Source organism: Nerophis lumbriciformis, linkage group LG25 (genome assembly GCF_033978685.3).
Source record: "Nerophis lumbriciformis linkage group LG25, RoL_Nlum_v2.1, whole genome shotgun sequence".
Classification (NCBI taxonomy): Eukaryota; Metazoa; Chordata; class Actinopteri; order Syngnathiformes; family Syngnathidae; genus Nerophis; species Nerophis lumbriciformis.
The window spans coordinates 40,817,729-40,838,516 of NC_084572.2; the positions used below are offsets into that span (position 1 = coordinate 40,817,729).

Consider the following 20,788-nt stretch of genomic DNA (forward strand, 5'->3'; position numbering starts at 1 on the left):
GTTAATCCTACATATGTGTCGGATGTGTTAATGTCCTTGCGTATTACCTTAGATTGGTAGACAACTGATGCTTGTAAGCACCCCCCGTTGAGAGGGCAATCAGGTTTCTTTCGACAGTTACAGTCTTTGTTGGTTTTGGAGTCGCTCTGTCTGGGGGCCGACGGCTCATTTGCAATTGTTTTGTTGTGGTTTGAGATGATTTGTCGTATATTGTTCATGCAGCTGTAGCTCAATTTAATGTTGTTCTTGTTGAATACTTTTCTTAGGGTGTTGTCTTTGGGAAAGTGTTTGTCAATCAGATTGAGGAATTTGTGTCCAATGTTAGTTGAGACGTTTTTGCTGTATGGGGGGTTGTACCAGATGATGTCGTTTCGTTTTCTGTTCTTTTTTGGCTGGTTTCCTGGCGTGGGTTCATAGGTGAGGGTGAAATTGTATCCGCTTTCATCAAGGGCTTTTTGGTACGGGGGGGTTGCTTGGTCAAATTCAGCTTTACTAGATGACAGCATCGATAGCCTTTTATTGATTCCGGTAGGTATTCTTTTCGTGGTGGTGGGTGGGTGGTTGCTGTCATGGTGCACGTATTGGAGTGTTGTGTTGGGTTTCGTGAATGGTTGGTAGCTGTTATTTCTCAGGTTGAAAGTGACGTCAAGGAAGTTGACGGTTTGCTTGTTGGCTTCAATCGTGATCCGTAGGCCGTTCTCTTTGAAAATTTGGCATATGCACTTCTTGGTATTCTCGCTGCTCCTTGGCGAGGCGCGACACACTGCCAGTCCGTCATCACGGTAAATACCAAGGTTCAGATTGAGGCTAGCGAGCTGGGAGAGGAGGAAACTCCCAACGAGTTCACACGTTTCTGCTCCGTCAAAACTTATATATATATATATATATATATATATATATATATATATATATATATATATATATATATATATAATTTTTTTTGACCTTTTAGATGTTGATGTAGGAGGCATTAGAACACAACACAAGGATAGAATGTATACTATCCATGTATAGAGAAAATACTTAATATATATATATATATTTTTTTTTTTTTTGTGGTTTTGTGGTTTATCCATTATACAGTGCTCAATACCGGGTGAAATGCAGAGAATAATTTCGCCTCACCTAGTGTGTGTGACTATCATTGGTACTTTACTTTAATTTAACTCTTCTGTATGCTCCATGTTCTTTAATTAAACCTCTAAAGGCTAAGTGGCCACATGCGTGGACAGCACCTTTTAGCTCTTATTAACAAAATTGTGTACTCTACTGAATTGGGGTCTTATGGCCACTTATGTGGACACTCATACTGCCATCTGGTGGTGTCAGAAGAGTATAACATACAATGGAATTTGGGGGAAAAAATGTGTAAAAATAAGAATTAGCATGTCACTAAACATGAAGTACACGTGTGTGTACTTATGGACTAAGTACATCATATCAAAAGATGATTCTTGGTTTTTATTCTAATTAGTGTCCAATGAACCCAAATAGCAAAGAGAAATAAAAAAAGCATGTAAACAAACAGCTTGGGCCTTAATCCTGTACGACCCAAATGTAGAAAAACCTATAAAACATTTTTTTGACCTTTTAGATGTTGATGTAGGAGGCATTAGAACACAACACAAGGATAGAATGTATACTCTCCATGTATAGAGAAAATACTTAATATATATATATATATATTTTGTTTTTTTTGTGGTTTTGTGGTTTATCCATTATACAGTGCTCAATACCTGGTGAAATGCAGAGAATAATTTCGCCTCACCTAGTGTGCGTGACTATCATTGGTACTTTACTTTAATTTAACTCTTCTGTATGCTCCATGTTCTTTAATTAAACCTCTAAAGGCTAAGTGGCCACATGCGTGGACAGCACCTTTTAGCTCTTATTAACAAAATTGTGTACTCTACTGAATTGGGGTCTTATGGCCACTTATGTGGACACTCATACTGCCATCTGGTGGTGTCAGAAGAGTATAACATACAATGGAATTTGGGGGGAAAATGTGTAAAAATAAGAATTAGCATGTCACTAAACATGAAGTACACGTGTGTGTACTTATGGACTTAAGTACATCATATCAAAAGATGATTCTTGGTTTTTATTCTAATTAGTGTCCAATGAACCCAAATAGCAAAGAGAAATAAAAAAAAGCATGTAAACAAACAGCTTGGGCCTTAATCCTGTACGACCCAAATGTAGAAAAACCTATAAAACATTTTTTTGACCTTTTAGATGTTGATGTAGGAGGCATTAGAACACAACACAAGGATAGAATGTATACTATCCATGTATAGAGAAAATACTTAATATATATATATATTTTGTTTTTTTGTGGTTTTGTGGTTTATCCATTATACAGTGCTCAATACCGGGATAGAGCCCTATTTGGACTTTATCAGTGAATTCTCAGTTTATCGCTGATCTAATGACGCACGCCGACAATATAATTATAATGGGGGACTTTAATATTCATATGAATACCCCATCAGACCCTCCGTGCATGGCGCTCCAGACTATAATTGATAGCTGTGGTCTTACACAAATAATAAATGAACCCACGCATCGCAACGGTAATACGATAGATCTAGTGCTTGTCAGGGGTGTCACCACCTCCAAAGTTATGACTATACTATACTATACTAAAGTAATGTCCGATCATTACCTTATAAAATTCGAAGTTCTGACTCATTGTCAACAAGCTAATAATAATAATAATAATAATAACTGCTTTAGCAGCTGCAACATTAATGCTGTCACAACGATGACTCTTGCTGGGTTGAGTTTTTCCTTGCCCTGATGTGGGATCTGAGCCGAGGATGTGGTTGTGGCTTGTGCGGCCTTTTGAGGTCAGGAAAAAACACAAGAGGCTATTTCATCCCTACAAGCCTGTTTCACAGGTTTCCCTGCTTGTCAGGGGATTTGGATTTAAACATGCAGTGGTACGACCTCTACTTAAAAAACCCAGCCTCGACCCCTCTCTCCTCTCTAACTTCAGACCTATCTCTAATCTTCCATACATTTCCAAAATATTAGAGAAGGTTGTCTACAGTCAGTTGTTGCCCTTCTTAGAGGATAATGGTATCACTGAGCTGTTCCAGTCCGGTTTTAAAGCCCTCCACAGCACAGAGTCAGCGCTTCTAAAAGTTTTTAACGATATCCTCCTGTCCACTGATTCTGGTAAATATGTTGTCCTGGTGCTTTTAGATCTGTCTGCTGCGTTCCACACCGTCGACCACGCCACCTTAATCACTCGTCTTGAGAACTGAGTGGGCATTAAGGGGGCCGCCCTCAACTGGTTCCGGTCGTACCTGAGGCTGAAACGACGCGTCGACGTAGTCGACGTCATCGGTTACGTAAATACGTCGACGCCGTTTTTGTGCGTCGGCGCGTCGCATATTTACGTCACACTACTGTCATGGCGGAGCGCAAAGCAGACGATGCGAGCGAGGGGGAAAAAGCACGCCAAAAGTCGTCAAAAGTGTCGGAGTATTTCAATAAACAGCCTAATAATGTTGTTGTATGCACACTGTGTCGAGCGGAAATGGCCTATCATAGCAGCACAACGGCTATGAACGAACATTTGAAAAGAAAACCCCCGACAGCGTTCTTGCCATCACCATCAACAAGTCAATCGTCCGCGTGCGTATACGTTGTCATTATTACACAAAAACATGAATGTGTCATTTGTATCTGCGTTGTAAATTCATAAACTAAAGCACCGTTTGCTCTGAGAGGCGCGTTTGGCGTGCCTGTTCAGTGTTTACAAAGACGCGCTCCTCTTTAACGCTGTGGAGAGGCGGCGGCGGCGAGCGAGCGGCGAGGCGGGGCGCGCCGGGAGCGACGCCGCAAGAGACAGGGGACGACGAGCGAGCGAGGAAGAGGAGCTGAAAAGCGAGGAAAGAAAGAGAAAAGAGTTGGAAGAGAAAAGACTTTGTGTAAAATTAAAAGATTGTAAACCTGGCAAAGCCGTCTGGCGTTCAGTCTGTCGGTCCTGAAAGAACCCCACGGCACAAGACGTGTCACAAACGCTAACGTTAATTAGTTGTGCAAATACCTTTTACAACATTAACAGTTACATATACTATGTACAAACCAACAATTAACTTTCACTTTAATCATACTATCATTGTTGTGTTATTAAGCAAAATAAGCAATACTTTTACTTTTGTTGAAATGTTTACACTGTACACGTTTTTGTATTGGATGTTTAGCTTTATTTTTGCACATTTTAGCAAATAAGCAATACTTTTACTTTTGTTGAAATGTTTACACTTGTTACAGAATATTTCCGTTTTGCACTTTTTTGTATTGGATGTTTATCTTTATTTTTGCACATTTTAAAGCAAAATAAGCAATACTTTTACTTTTGAAATGCTTATACTATTCCAGAATATTAAGATTTGCACTGGATGTTTACTTTTATATTTGCACATTAAAAAGCAAATAAGCTACTTTTAATTTTGTTAAATGTTAAAAGTTTTAAATGTTTACATTGTTACAGAATATTTTGTCAATGTTGACTGAGTGGCCATACTTTTTTTTTTGTAAATAAAAGCCATGCCTTTTGAAAAAACTGGCCTACATTTATTTTTTCCTCTTCATTTTAAATAAAAAAAAAATCGGTAAAAAGAAAAATAATCCATAGATTAATCGAAAAAATAATCTATAGATTAACCGATTAATCGAAAAAAATAATCTATAGATTAATCGATAGAAAAATAATCGTTAGCTGCAGCCCTAGTCGTACCTAACCGACAGGAGTTTTTGTCTAAAAGTAGACAGTTTTATGTCGTCCACAGCTCCTTTACCACATGGGGTCCCCCAGGGCTCAATCCTTGCCCCAATTTTATTTGCGCTTTACCTTCTCCCCCTTGGTTCTATTTTTAGGAAGTACAGTATTGCATTTCATTTTTATGCCGATGATTGCCAGATTTATTTTCCAATGGCACAAAATAACACGGTTCAACGTCTTATTGACTGCCTGCACGACATCAAAGTCTGGCTTTCAGCTAACTTCCTGAGCCTAAATGAAGACAAAACAGAAGTTATGTTGTTCGGTCCAAGTCGCTCTCCCTCCCCCCAACGTTGACCTCGGCACTCTGACCCCGTATCTCAGCGACTCTGTCACAAACCTGGGGGTAAAGTTTGACTCGGATTTTAAATTCGAAAAACAAATCAGCAGCGTCGTTCAAAAAAGCTTTTATCAATTACGCCAAATAGCGAAAGTGAAACCGCTTCTATCAAGACATGATCTTGAGAAATTAATCCACGCTTTTATCTCGACTCGTCTTGATTATTGTAATGCCCTGTATGTTCAAATCAAATCAAATCAACTTTATTTATAAAGCACATTTAAAATTGACCACAGGGGTAGCCAAAGTGCTGTACAATGAGCAGGTTAAAAGATAAAACGAGTACCGAGCAAACACAACACAACACAAACAGAACACGATAAAAAATAAATAATTAAAATAGAATTAATAAAAACATAAAAACATAAAAACAGGATCACAGCAGGTGTATTATGGGGCGCCATTGCAGGATGGATATCACTCAGTGTTAAAAGCCATGGAATAAAAGTATGTTTTTAAGAGAGATTTAAAAACAGGAAGAGAGGAGGCTTGTCTAACACTCAGGGGTAGGTCGTTCCAGAGCTTGGGAGCAGCAACGGCGAAAGCTCTGTCACCTCTAAGCTTCAGCCTTGTGTCAGGGACCGTCAACAGCAGCTGATCGGCTGATCTTGTTGTGTTTGTTGGCATTAGCCAGGCCTCCCTCGCCCGCCTGCAGCTCGTGCAGAACTCTGCTGCTCGTCTGCTAACACAGACCCGCAGACGTGAGCACATCACCCCTATTTTAGCGTCCCTTCACTGGCTCCCTGTGCGTTACCGAATACATTTTAAACTCCTTTTATTTGTTTTTAAATGTCTAAACAACCTCGCGCCAACCTATCTCTCCGACCTCCTTCAGCCTTACTGCCCCACCCGATCCTTAAGATCAGCCGATCAGCTGCTGTTGACGGTCCCTGACACAAGGCTGAAGCTTAGAGGTGACAGAGCTTTCGCCGTTGCTGCTCCCAAGCTCTGGAACGACCTACCCCTGAGTGTTAGACAAGCCTCCTCTCTTCCTGTTTTTAAATCTCTCTTAAAAACATACTTTTATTCCATGGCTTTTAACACTGAGTGATATCCATCCTGCAATGGCGCCCCATAATACACCTGCTGTGATCCTGTTTTTATGTTTTTATGTTTTTATTAATTCTATTTTAATTATTTATTTTTTATCGTGTTCTGTTTGTGTTGTGTTGTGTTTGCTCGGTACTCGTTTTATCTTTTAACCTGCTCATTGTACAGCACTTTGGCTACCCCTGTGGTCAATTTTAAATGTGCTCTATAAATAAAGTTGATTTGATTTGATTTGATTTGGATTGAAGTGTCTGTGGCTGTTCCATGTAAATAAATAGGGTACATTACATGTTGCACAATAGCGCCTTGCTTCTGTGTTAGATTAAAGTGGACATGCTGGGGTGGTATATAATGAAAATGTTTCTTTCAGGCACAGGTTACATCTTTTAGCTGCACTCAATTCAAAATCAATATTTTTTTTTAAAGAAAAACATTGGGTGCCAATTCTATGATTAATTACATACTTCCCTAAAATAAATAAACAGGTCTGATGAAAGTTATTATCTAAGAAAACTGACTTCTACCCAAACATTTAAAAAATATATAATTTGGCTGATCCGAGGTCGGGTCGCGGGGGCAGCAGCCTAAGCAGGGAAGCCCAGACTTCCCTCTCCCCCAGCCACTTGGTCCAGCTCCTCCCGGGGGATCCCGAGCCGTTCCCAGGCCAGCTGGGAGAGATAGTCTTCCCAACGTGTCCTGGGTCTTCCCCGTGGCCTCCTACCGGTCGAACGTGCCCTAAACACCTCCCGAGGGAGGCGTTCGGGTGGCATCCTGACCAGATGCCCGAACCACCTCATCTGGCTCCTCTCCATGTGGAGGAGCAGCGGCTTTACTTTGAGCTCATCTCCAAAGGAGAGACCCACCACCCGGCGGAGGAAACTCATTTAGGCCGCTTGTACCCGTGATCTTGTCCTTTCGGTCATAACCCAAAGCTCATGACCATAGGTGAGGTAAATCGAGAGCTTTGCCTTCCGGCTCAGCTCCTTCTTCACCACAATGGATCGATACAGCGTCCGCATTACTGAAGACGCCGCACCGATCCGCCTGTCCATCTCACCATCCCCTCTTCCCTCACTCGTAAACAAGACTTCGAGGTACTTGAACTCCTCCACTTGGGGCAGGGTCTCTTCCCCAACCCGGAGATGGCACTCCACCCTTTTCCGGGCGAGAACCATGGACTCGGACTTGGAGGTGCTGATTCTCATCCCAGTCGCTTCACACTCGGCTGCGAACCGATCCAGTGAGAGCTGAAGATCCTGGCCAGATGAAGCCATCAGGACCACATCATCTGCGAAAAGCAGAGACCTAATCCTGCAGCCACCAAACCAGATCCCCTCAACGCCTTGACTGCGCCTAGAAATTCTGTCTGTAAAAGTTCTGAACAGAATCACTTTTAATTATGATTGGCCTAGTGTTTTCACTTCACCACTCACCGTGATAAGCACATTGAGACATTAGTGGTACGCTCGGGTTTAGGAAAAAGTAATTAATTACAGTGACTAAATGCATTCCTCAAAAATGTAATTGAATTCCTAATGGAATTATTTTTAAATCGATGTAAACAATTGATAGGATAAGCAATTTAATTATTTGCTTTTTTAAAAAAGTGTTCATATACAGGTAAAAGCCAGTAAATTAGAATATTTTGAAAAACTTGATTTATTTCAGTAATTGCATTCAAAAGGTGTAACTTGTACATTATATTTATTCATTGCACACAGACTGATGCATTCAAATGTTTATTTCATTTAATTTTGATGATTTGAAGTGGCAACAAATGAAAATCCAAAATTCCGTGTGTCACAAAATTAGAATATTACTTAAGGCTAATACAAAAAAGGGATTTTTAGAAATGTTGGCCAACTGAAAAGTATGAAAATGAAAAATATGAGCATGTACAATACTCAATACTTGGTTGGAGCTCCTTTTGCCTCAATTAACCATTGTCTATGGTTTAGAAACCATCACCCAACCATCACCCAACCATGCAAATTTTGCATTTCCTTTGGAAATCGAGGTCCCAGAGTCTGGAGGAAGACAGGAGAGGCACAGGATCCACGTTGCCTGAAGTCTAGTGTAAAGTTTCCACCATCAGTGATGGTTTGGGGTGCCATGTCATCTGCTGGTGTCGATCCACTCTGTTTCCTGAGATCCAGGGTCAACGCAGCCGTCTACCAGCAAGTTTTAGAGCACTTCATGCTTCCTGCTGCTGACCTGCTCTATGGAGATGGAGATTTCAAGTTCCAACAGGACTTGGCACCTGCACACAGCGCAAAATCTACCCGTGCCTGGTTTACGGACCATGGTATTTCTGTTCTAAATTGGCCCGCCAACTCCCCTGACCTTAGCCCCATAGAAAATCTGTGGGGTATTGTGAAAAGGAAGATGCAGAATGCCAGACCCAAAAACGCAGAAGAGTTGAAGGCCACTATCAGAGCAACCTGGGCTCTCATAACACCTGAGCAGTGCCAGAAACTCATCGACTCCATGCCACGCCGCATTAACGCAGTAATTGAGGCAAAAGGAGCTCCAACCAAGTATTGAGTATTGTACATGCTCATATTTTTCATTTTCATACTTTTCAGTTGGCCAACATTTCTAAAAATCCCTTTTTTGTATTAGCCTTAAGTAATATTCTAATTTTGTGACACACGGAATTTTGGATTTTCATTTGTTGCCACTTCAAATCATCAAAATTAAATGAAATAAACATTTGAATGCATCAGTCTGTGTGCAATGAATAAATATAATGTACAAGTTACACCTTTTGAATGCAATTACTGAAATAAATCAAGTTTTTCAAAATATTCTAATTTACTGGCTTTTACCTGTATGTGGTGTATGCAGTCGAGAGACGTTTCATGAGAGAAGAGTGTTAAAAGGTGGCGCCTGTTGCCAAGTGAAGCGCGACGTCAGCCGAGGTGCGCTCATTGGCGGTTTTAGCTCAGCATTGCTAGTCTGCCGATCGGAAGGAGATTGTTGACAGCAGTTGTTAGAATAATTATGCTTAAGTTATCACACAAGTCGTATGCTTAAAGGCCGTTGCTATAGTTATTATCAATTGTGCTGAAGTTGTACTTTTCTATCTGTGCAACAACACAATTTGTAATCTTGCTTTGTGCGTTGTCTCGTGTCAGCAGTTTGTTTCCAGACTCTGCCTGCTCACAGCCAAGGACGGACATCGAGTACCTCGACGCAGACAAAACAGAGACAGGGCGAAATCACGAGTGTCAGCACATTTTCCATTCTGAATAATCATGTATTGTGTCTAACTGGGGCTGCTTGCATTACCCCTCCCTTCAGAAGCAGCCTCAGTGATGTTAACTAGGGACCTCCCGAATAAATAGAGGAGCACGGAGGACTGTACCTTAGAGCGTAGGGTGAAACTGTAACTGAGTGTGCAGCCCAATACGTCTCTCCTCATGAGCAAAATTCAACTCTGTCTCTGCCTGATTCCTTCTTCTTGTCTTGTGTAATATATAGTTCAGTGTTTGAACCTGACACAGTTGTTACTGATAGTTAATGAAGCAACTGAACATTCTGGCATTATTATTATTGTTGATTATTTTCACTTTATGGAATGTTCATTATTCCCCCGCAGTAGAAGCAGTGGTGTACGCATGTGTGGCCGCTGCTCGCACAAGTACAAAGCTACTGCAGTACTACCTGTCTGCGTCCAAAGTAGCGTGCCACGTTACATCCAACCCGTCAGAGTTGTCAAACACGTAAGAATATTTAATGACATCGCTGGTTAGTGTTGCGTCGGACCAGCTCTTCCTCCCAGGGAATCTAATTTACTGGTCAATCCCAAGTTCTTTCGATGACATATATGCCGAGTAAGAAGGACCATCAAGACAGAGTTGGAATATTTTCAAGTTTTACTGAAATATCAGGAGATCAACTTAATTAATACATTCATATCGGCTGCTCTAGTTGATCTGGCATTCGAAGGGAAAAAACAACTTCTTCTCACTCAAAGAAAACCCCCCATCTCCCCCTCGCACCACTGATAAGAAACCAGTGGGCGTTGTATTTCACATTCCTGATGGTTTAAGACACTAAACAGACAATCTGAAGACAATTCTTCTTCAATTTGGTTTTCGCTACCTGCCTCCACACTACAACCATCCGTTTCAATACATGCGTAATCTGTTGAATCGCTTAAGCCGCTGAAATCCGAGTCTGAATCCGAGCTAATGTCGCTATAGCTTGCTGTTCTTTCCGCCATGTTTGTTTGTGTTGGCTTCACTATGTGACGTCACAGGAAAATGGACGGGTGGTTAAAATCAGGCACTTTGAAGCTTTTTTTTAGGGATATTGCGTGATGGGTAAAATTTTGGAAAAAACTTCGAAAAATATAATAAGCCACTGGGAACTGATTTTTAATGGTTTTAACCATTCTGAAAATGTGATAATGTTCCCCTTTAAGAGGTAATGTTTTTTTCAATTCACATATAGCGGGAAATTCTCTTTCTTATTATATTATTTTTTCTAGACACCCCTATAAATAAGTCCCCTTTAAAGTAGGGATGTCCGATAATGGCTTTTTGCCAATATTCCGATATTGTCCAACTCTTTAATTACCGATACCGATATCAACCGATACTGATAAATACAGTTGTGGAATTAACACATTATTATGCCTAATTTGCACAACCAGGTATGGTGAAGATAAGGTCCTTTTTAAAAAAATAAAAAATAAATAAAATAAGATAAATAAATTAAAAACATTTTCTTGAATAAAAAAGAGAGTAAAACAATATAAAAACAGTTACATAGAAACTAGTAATGAATGAAAATGAGTAAAATTAAGTGTTAAAGGTTAGTACTATTAGTGGAGCATTTTAGGGGGGCTCAAGCCCCCCTAAAATATTCTTAAGCCCCCCTAAATAATTTGGTGTTATATATATAGAAATTATATATATATATATTTTTTTTTACAAATACATGCCGACATTAATAAAGTGGCCCGAATATGAGTTGAAATAAATAATCATAGAACCTGTCATTATTCACTCAGTTTCGCCTCACTTCATAGCGTAAGGTAGAGAGCCCCTTTAGTGTGTCGGTATCCAATCCATTCCACTTGTTCATATAGAAAATGCCCACATCACTCAAAATCCAGTCCGCATTTTCTATGCGACCTTGCTTGCGGTCCTTGGACTTGTTCTTATAGAAAATGCCCACATCACTCAAAATCCAGTCCGCATTTTCTATGCGACCTTGCTTGCGGTCCTTGGACTTGTTCTTATAGAAAATGCCCACATCACTCAAAATCCAGTCCGCATTTCCTATGCGACCTTGCTTGCGGTCCTTGGACTTGTTCTTATAGAAAATGCCCACATCACTCAAAATCCAGTCCGCATTTCCTATGCGACCTTGCTTGCGGTCCTTGGACTTGTTCTTATAGAAAATGCCCACATCACTCAAAATCCAGTCCGCATTTTCTATGCGACCTTGCTTGCGGTCCTTGGACTTGTTCTTATAGAAAATGCCCACATCACTCAAAATCCAGTCCGCATTTCCTATGCGACCTTGCTTGCGGTCCTTGGACTTGTTCTTATAGAAAATGCCCACATCACTCAAAATCCAGTCCGCATTTTCTATGCGACCTTGCTTGCGGTCCTTGGACTTGTTCTTATAGAAAATGCCCACATCCCTCAAAATCCAGTCCGCATTTTCTATGCGACCTTGCTTGCGGTCCTTGGACTTGTTCTTATAGAAAATGCCCACATCACTCAAAATCCAGTCCGCATTTTCTCCGCGACCTTGCTTGCGGTCCTTGGACTTGTTCTTATAGAAAATGCCCACATCACTCAAAATCCAGTCCGCATTTCCTATGCGACCTTGCTTGCGGTCCTTGGACTTGTTCTTATAGAAAATGCCCACATCACTCAAAATCCAGTCCGCATTTTCTCCGCGACCTTGCTTGCGGTCCTGCAGGTGTACGAAGCACATTAGCACACAGCACTGCAGAACAAGAACGTAAACGGATGCAAAATGGACATAAGAAACTATTTCAAGAAAGTAAGTATTCATCACTGCTTGTAGTCAAATGTATTAGCTCCACTTTACACCAGGTCTGTGTTTGACAAAAAAGTTCACATTCCCGCTCTAAAACAATGCTGCTACTTAGTTAGCCTGAAATGCATCATTAAGGTCCTGATTATTTATAAAGTTAAATGTGCACTCTTTTTTTACCATTTGCTATCTTTGGGGTTACTTCCTTCTGGAGCATCAGCTGTGTTTCTCACTTTACACATGGAGGAGAACAGGAGCTGAGCTCATTCACATATGACTATCATCAGTAGATAATAATAATCATCATCATGCAAGTAATTGTTTCTTGTTGATGCTGTAAACAAAATGTCACTGTGCAAACCCATGTTTGTTGTTGTACTGAACACAGATTGAAAATAAACCGACTGAAATAATAATAATAACAATGAATCATTTCTAAGTCTTTGTTAGCCGTTTGTTAAGTTTTGTGCTCGTGCCCTACGTCCGCTCGCATCCTGTGCATTAGAGGTGCGCGTAACAGGGGTCACTCCGCGCGCAGTGCGCTCACGAAAGGGGTGGGGCTCACCCTGGTTGATATAGACAGCAGGACGGTGGCCATGGAAGTCGGAACCTGCTAAGGAGTGTGTAACAACCCACCTGCTGAATCAACTAGCCCTGAAAATGGATGGAGCTGGAGCGTCGGGCCCATATACCCGGCCGTCGCCGGCAGCGAGACGCGCTTGGAGGTGCGCTCAGCGCGGCTCCCATATGATTGCGCACTGGTGTGCGTCTGGGTCGTGACAGCGTGGCACGCGAATGTCTGTGCTGCATTGGATCAGTCTCCTTTCTTTAACAGGCAAAAGCTTTATAACCTCACTAATGCCTTGCATCGTCTATATTAGATATATAACAACGGGCGGGTGCGGTTCTGATCAAATGTTAGAACGGGTGGATGGCGGATGGTTGACGACTTTCTGATGCGGTTGCGGATGAAATAATTGCCTATCCGCGCATCTCTACTGTGCATCTCCTGGGGGCTAAGCCCCCCCTGTCCTTAAAAGCTAGTGACGCCCCTGTTACGGACTGTATCCCTTGCAGACTGTATTGATATATATTGATATATAATGTAGGAACCACAATATTAATAACAGAAAGAAACAACCCTTTTGTGTGAATGAGTGTGAATGGGGGAGAAAGGTCTTTTGGGTTGGTGCACTAATTGTAAGTGTATCTTGTGTTTTTTATGTTGATTTAATAAAAAAAAACACACAAAAAAACAAAAAACGATACCGATAATACATACTTGCCAACCCTCCCGGATTTTCCGGGAGACTCCCGAAATTCAACGCCTCTCCCGAGAACCTCCCGGGACATACAGGTAAAAGCCAGTAAATTAGAATATTTTGAAAAACTTGATTTATTTCAGTAATTGCATTCAAAAGGTGTAACTTGTACATTATATTTATTCATTGCACACAGACTGATGCATTCAAATGTTTATTTCATTTAATTTTGATGATTTGAAGTGGCAACAAATGAAAATCCAAAATTCCGTGTGTCACAAAATTAGAATATTACTTAAGGCTAATACAAAAAAGGGATTTTTAGAAATGTTGGCCAACTGAAAAGTATGAAAATGAAAAATATGAGCATGTACAATACTCAATACTTGGTTGGAGCTCCTTTTGCCTCAATTGCTGCGTTAATGCGGCGTGGCATGGAGTCGATGAGTTTCTGGCACTGCTCAGGTGTTATGAGAGCCCAGGTTGCTCTTATAGTGGCCTTCAACTCTTCTGCGTTTTTGGGTCTGGCATTCTGCATCTTCCTTTTCACAATACCCCACAGATTTTCTATGGGGCTAAGGTCAGGGGAGTTGGCGGGCCAATTTAGAACAGAAATACCATGGTCCGTAAACCAGGCACGGGTAGATTTTGCGCTGTGTGCAGGCGCCAAGTCCTGTTGGAACTTGAAATCTCCATCTCCATAGAGCAGGTCAGCAGCAGGAAGCATGAAGTGCTCTAAAACTTGCTGGTAGACGGCTGCGTTGACCCTGGATCTCAGGAAACAGAGTGGACCGACACCAGCAGATGACATGGCACCCCAAACCATCACCCAACCATGCAAATTTTGCATTTCCTTTGGAAATCGAGGTCCCAGAGTCTGGAGGAAGACAGGAGAGGCACAGGATCCACGTTGCCTGAAGTCTAGTGTAAAGTTTCCACCATCAGTGATGGTTTGGGGTGCCATGTCATCTGCTGGTGTCGGTCCACTCTGTTTCCTGAGATCCAGGGTCAACGCAGCCGTCTACCAGCAAGTTTTAGAGCACTTCATGCTTCCTGCTGCTGACCTGCTCTATGGAGATGGAGATTTCAAGTTCCAACAGGACTTGGCGCCTGCACACAGCGCAAAATCTACCCGTGCCTGGTTTACGGACCATGGTATTTCTGTTCTAAATTGGCCCGCCAACTCCCCTGACCTTAGCCCCATAGAAAATCTGTGGGGTATTGTGAAAAGGAAGATGCAGAATGCCAGACCCAAAAACGCAGAAGAGTTGAAGGCCACTATCAGAGCAACCTGGGCTCTCATAACACCTGAGCAGTGCCAGAAACTCATCGACTCCATGCCACGCCGCATTAACGCAGTAATTGAGGTAAAAGGAGCTCCAACCAAGTATTGAGTATTGTACATGCTCATATTTTTCATTTTCATACTTTTCAGTTGGCCAACATTTCTAAAAATCCCTTTTTTTGTATTAGCCTTAAGTAATATTCTAATTTTGTGACACACGGAATTTTGGATTTTCATTTGTTGCCACTTCAAATCATCAAAATTACATGAAATAAACATTTGAATGCATCAGTCTGTGTGCAATGAATAAATATAATGTACAAGTTACACCTTTTGAATGCAATTACTGAAATAAATCAAGTTTTTCAAAATATTCTAATTTACTGGCTTTTACCTGTATATATATATATATATATATATATATATAGCTAGAATTCACTGAAAGTCAAGTATATCTTAACCACGCCCCCAACCACGCCCCGCCCCGACCCACCCCCACCCCGACCACGCCCCCACCCCCCACCTCCCGAAATCGGAGGTCTCAAGGTTGGCAAGTATGCCATAATAAAAAAAAACGATACCGCTAATTTCCGATATTACATTTTAAAGCATTTATCGGCCGGTAATGGACATCTCTACTTTAAAGGTTAATAAAGTTGCGATATGTGAATTATTAGGAACTTGGAGGAATAAAAAAAGTGCTTTAAAAAAGGTTCTGTGAGCCAGCGAGAAGTCCGTCAAAGTTGTGCCGAGCGCGGGCGCACTTACCAGGGTGAAGGGCGTGTTGAGCACCGTGATGAAGACGTCGGCCACGGCCAGGTTCATGATGAACACGCTGGTGGCCGACTGCGTGCGCTTGTTCTTGACGATGACGTGACACACCAGCGTGTTCCCGAAGAGCGAGATGACGATGATGACGGAGTAGGCGGCCACCAGCAGCGCCTTCACGCTCGCCCTCTCGCCGCGCCGCCCGTCGCCGCTGGCCAGGGAGCGCCAGTCCTCCAACATGCCCTCGTCGAAGTCCAGCAGCAGCCACGTCCGGTTGGCCGACCTGCCCGAGGAGCTGTTGCCCGCGGACGCCCGCAGTCCGCCGTCGGCCGCCAGTGACTCGGTGTCGTTGGCCTGGCGGAGGCTGGCGGCGGCCACCAGCGAGAGAAGCGCGCACAAGCACGCCAAAGTCATGGCGGCGACTTTCCTGCTCTTTTCGGACTCCTCCGGGTGCGTCTTTCTTGGAGCGGAGGCAACAAGTTGTGACCGTGAGACGTCTTCTTGACTCGGCCAGCCCGCCGCCGCTCGCTGCTCCGCACACTGCAGCCGCGCGCGCACCCGCCCGGTGTTCGCGGCCACAACATTAGGTACACCTGCACGACCGCACGGCAACACTCAACACGCGTACATCAGGGGCGCCACTAGCTTTTAAGGACAGGGGGGGCTTTGCCCCCAGGCAGGGCCGGCCCGTGGCATAGGCCGTATAGGCAAATGCTAAGGGCGCCGTCCATCAGGGGGCGCCACGCCAGTGCCACAAATGTTGGAGAAAAAAAAAAAAAAACACACGCAAAAACAAAAAACGATACCGATAATACATACTTGCCAACCCTCCCGGATTTTCCGGGAGACTCCCGAAATTCAACGCCTCTCCCGAAAACCTCCCGGGACATATTTTCTCCCGAAAAACTCCCGAAATTCAGGCGGACCTGAGTGACGTGTTGACAACACACAACAACAGCGTCTACCATAAAGCAGTTAGTCTGCCGTAAACAGCAATGTTGTGACACTTTTAAACAGGACAATACTGCCATCTACTGTACATGCATATGTGACCCACCCATAATGTGTCACATTTTTGTGTTGATTTATTTATTTTATTTTGTGGTTTGAATTCGTGTTTGGAGCTGTCATTACACATTTATCAGTATTCACATTGGTCAGTAGGGGGCAGTAGGGCGTTTCTTCCCAATTGAATGCAATCACCTGCAGACCGGAAGTGTCTTGTCATTCTGATGAGCGCGACCAGTCTGTGAACAATCGAAACGTCCTGTGTGCTTTTTCCTCCTGTATAACAGGTTAGTTTTGGTGAATCAACTCACTGAATAATATCCATGTGATCTTTATAAGTTTAAGTACACATTCTGATGGTGGAGCCTAACTCTAAAGTGTTTGTGAGTTGTAGTTTGTATTTGTGAATGAATCCAGTGCACAGCTGCAGTAATCAATACAAAAAGGCGACGTGAGTGCGCAATGTTTATATAGGAACTTCTGATCCTAATTCAGACTCCCAAATTAGAGCTCCCGTTTTCTTGTTGATTTTATAATGTATATTTGTATAATGTGTGTGTTCTGAAATAGTGACAGAAAATAGAACAAGGATGGACAATTCAACCCTTAACTCAAAAATGAGTGTTATGTGTGTGTATATGTGTAAATAAATGAACACTGAAATTCAAGTATTTATTTTATATATATATATATATATATATATATATATATATATATATATATATATATATATATATATATATATATATATTAGAGATGCGCGGTTTGCGGGCACAACCACGGAGTCCGCGGATTATCCGCGGATCGGGCGGATGAAATTAAAAAAAATTTGATTTTTGTGAGACGTCTTCTTGACTTGGCCAGCCCGCCGCCGCTCGCTGCTCCGCACACTGCAGCCGCGCGCGCACCCGCCCGGTGTTCGCGGCCACAACATTAGGTACACCTGCACGACCGCACGGCAACACTCAACACGCGTACATCAGGGGCGCCACTAGCTTTTAAGGACAGGGGGGGCTTTGCCCCCAGGCAGGGCCGGCCCGTGGCATAGGCCGTATAGGCAAATGCTAAGGGCGCCGTCCATCAGGGGGCGCCACGCCAGTGCCACAAATGTTGGAGAAAAAAAAAAAAAAAACACACACAAAAACAAAAAACGATACCGATAATACATACTTGCCAACCCTCCCGGATTTTCCGGGAGACTCCCGAAATTCAACGCCTCTCCCGAAAACCTCCCGGGACATATTTTCTCCCGAAAAACTCCCGAAATTCAGGCGGACCTGAGTGACGTGTTGACAACACACAACAACAGCGTCTACCATAAAGCAGTTAGTCTGCCGTAAACAGCAATGTTGTGACACTTTTAAACAGGACAATACTGCCATCTACTGTACATGCATATGTGACCCACCCATAATGTGTCACATTTTTCTGTTGATTTATTTATTTTATTTTGTGGTTTGAATTCGTTTTTGGAGCTGTCATTACACATTTATCAGTATTCACCTTGGTCAGTAGGGGGCAGTAGGGCGTTTCTTCCCAATTGAATGCAATCACCTGCAGACCGGAAGTGTCTTGTCATTCTGATGAGCGCGACCAGTCTGTGAACAATCGAAACGTCCTGTGTGCTTTTTCCTCCTGTATAACAGGTTAGTTTTGGTGAATCAACTCACTGAATAATATCCATGTGATCTTTATAAGTTTAAGTACACATTCTGATGGTGGAGCCTAACTCTAAAGTGTTTGTGAGTTGTAGTTTGTATTTGTGAATGAATCCAGTGCACAGCTGCAGTAATCAATACAAAAAGGCGACGTGAGTGCGCAATGTTTATATAGGAACTTCTGATCCTAATTCACACTCCCAAATTAGAGCTCCCGTTTTCTTGTTGATTTTATAATGTATATTTGTATAATGTGTGTGTTCTGAAATAGTGACAGAAAATAGAACAAGGATGGACAATTCAACCCTTAACTCAAAAATGAGTGTTATGTGTGTGTATATGTGTAAATAAATGAACACTGAAATTCAAGTATTTATTTTATATATATATATATATATTAGAGATGCGCGGTTTGCGGGCACAACCACGGAGTCCGCGGATTATCCGCGGATCGGGCGGATGAAATTAAAAAAAATTAGATTTTTGTGAGACGTCTTCTTGACTTGGCCAGCCCGCCGCCGCTCGCTGCTCCGCACACTGCAGCCGCGCGCGCACCCGCCCGGTGTTCGCGGCCACAACATTAGGTACACCTGCACGACCGCACGGCAACACTCAACACGCGTACATCAGGGGCGCCACTAGCTTTTAAGGACAGGGGGGGCTTTGCCCCCAGGCAGGGCCGGCCCGTGGCATAGGCCGTATAGGCAAATGCTAAGGGCGCCGTCCATCAGGGGGCGCCACGCCAGTGCCACAAATGTTGGAGAAAAAAAAAAAAAACACACACACAAAAACAAAAAACGATACCGATAATACATACTTGCCAACCCTCCCGGATTTTCCGGGAGACTCCCGAAATTCAACGTCTCTCCCGAAAACCTCCCGGGACATATTTTCTCCCGAAAAACTCCCGAAATTCAGGCGGACCTGAGTGACGTGTTGACAACACACAACAACAGCGTCTACCATAAAGCAGTTAGTCTGCCGTAAACAGCAATGTTGTGACACTTTTAAACAGGACAATACTGCCATCTACTGTACATGCATATGTGACCCACCCATAATGTGTCACATTTTTGTGTTGATTTATTTATTTTATTTTGTGGTTTGAATTCGTTTTTGGAGCTGTCATTACACATTTATCAGTATTCACATTGGTCAGTAGGGGGCAGTAGGGCGTTTCTTCCCAATTGAATGCAATCACCTGCAGACCGGAAGTGTCTTGTCATTCTGATGAGCGTGACCAGTCTGTGAACAATCGAAACGTCCTGTGTGCTTTTTCCTCCTGTATAACAGGTTAGTTTTGGTGAATCAACTCACTGAAAAATATCCATGTGATCTTTATAAGTTTAAGTACACATTCTGATGGTGGAGCCTAACTCTAAAGTGTTTGTGAGTTGTAGTTTGTATTTGTGAATGAATCCAGTGCACAGCTGCAGTAATCAATACAAAAAGGCGACGTGAGTGCGCAATGTTTATATAGGAACTTCTGATCCTAATTCACACTCCCAAATTAGAGCTCCCGTTTTCTTGTTGATTTTATAATGTATATTTGTATAATGTGTGTGTTCTGAAATAGTGACAGAAAATAGAACAAGGATGGACAATTCAACCCTTAACTCAAAAATGAGTGTTATGTGTGTGTATATGTGTAAATAAATGAACACTGAAATTCAAGTATTTATTTTATATATATATATATATATATATTAGAGATGCGCGGTTTGCGGGCACAACCACGGAGTCCGCGGATTATCCGCGGATCGGGCGGATGAAATTAAAAAAAATTAGATTTTTGTGAGACGTCTTCTTGACTCGGCCAGCCCGCCGCCGCTCGCTGCTCCGCACACTGCAGCCGCGCGCGCACCCGCCCGGTGTTCGCGGCCACAACATTAGGTACACCTGCACGACCGCACGGCAACACTCAACACGCGTACATCAGGGGCGCCACTAGCTTTTAAGGACAGGGGGGGCTTTGCCCCCAGGCAGGGCCGGCCCGTGGCATAGGCCGTATAGGCAAATGCTAAGGGCGCCGTCCATCAGGGGGCGCCACGCCAGTGCCACAAATGTTGGAGGAAAAAAAAACAACACACACACACAAAAACAAAAAACGATACCGATAATACATACTTGCCAACCCTCCCGGATTTTCCGGGAGACTCCCGAAATTCAACGCCTCTCCCGAAAACCTCCCGGGACATATTTTCTCCCGAAAAACTCCCGAAATTCAGGCGGACCTGAGTGACGTGTTGACAACACACAACAACAGCGTCTACCATAAAGCAGTTGGTCTGCCGTAAACAGCAATGTTGTGACACTTTTAAACAGGACAATACTGCCATCTACTGTACATGCATATGTGACCCACCCATAATGTGTCACATTTTTGTGTTGATTTATTTATTTTATTTTGTGGTTTGAATTCGTTTTTGGAGCTGTCATTACACATTTATCAGTATTCACATTGGTCAGTAGGGGGCAGTAGGGCGTTTCTTTCCAATTGAATGCAATCACCTGCAGACCGGAAGTGTCTTGTCATTCTGATGAGCGCGACCAGTCTGTGAACAATCGAAACGTCCTGTGTGCTTTTTCCTCCTGTAT

At 42.7% G+C, this 20,788-nt stretch overlaps 1 protein-coding gene across 1 annotated transcript in view; it reads right to left on the minus strand.

Moving 5' to 3' along the window:
* LOC133622068 (G-protein coupled receptor 83-like) overlaps positions 1–15,803 on the minus strand; it is a 35,153-nt gene extending 19,350 nt beyond the window's left edge. Inside the window, exon 1 of the mRNA XM_061984614.1 lies at positions 15,525–15,803. Coding sequence (XP_061840598.1) covers positions 15,525–15,764 — 240 coding nt within the window. The 5' untranslated portion in view covers positions 15,765–15,803. The remainder of the gene's footprint in view (positions 1–15,524) is intronic.
* Between the last annotated feature and the right edge of the window lie 4,985 nt (positions 15,804–20,788).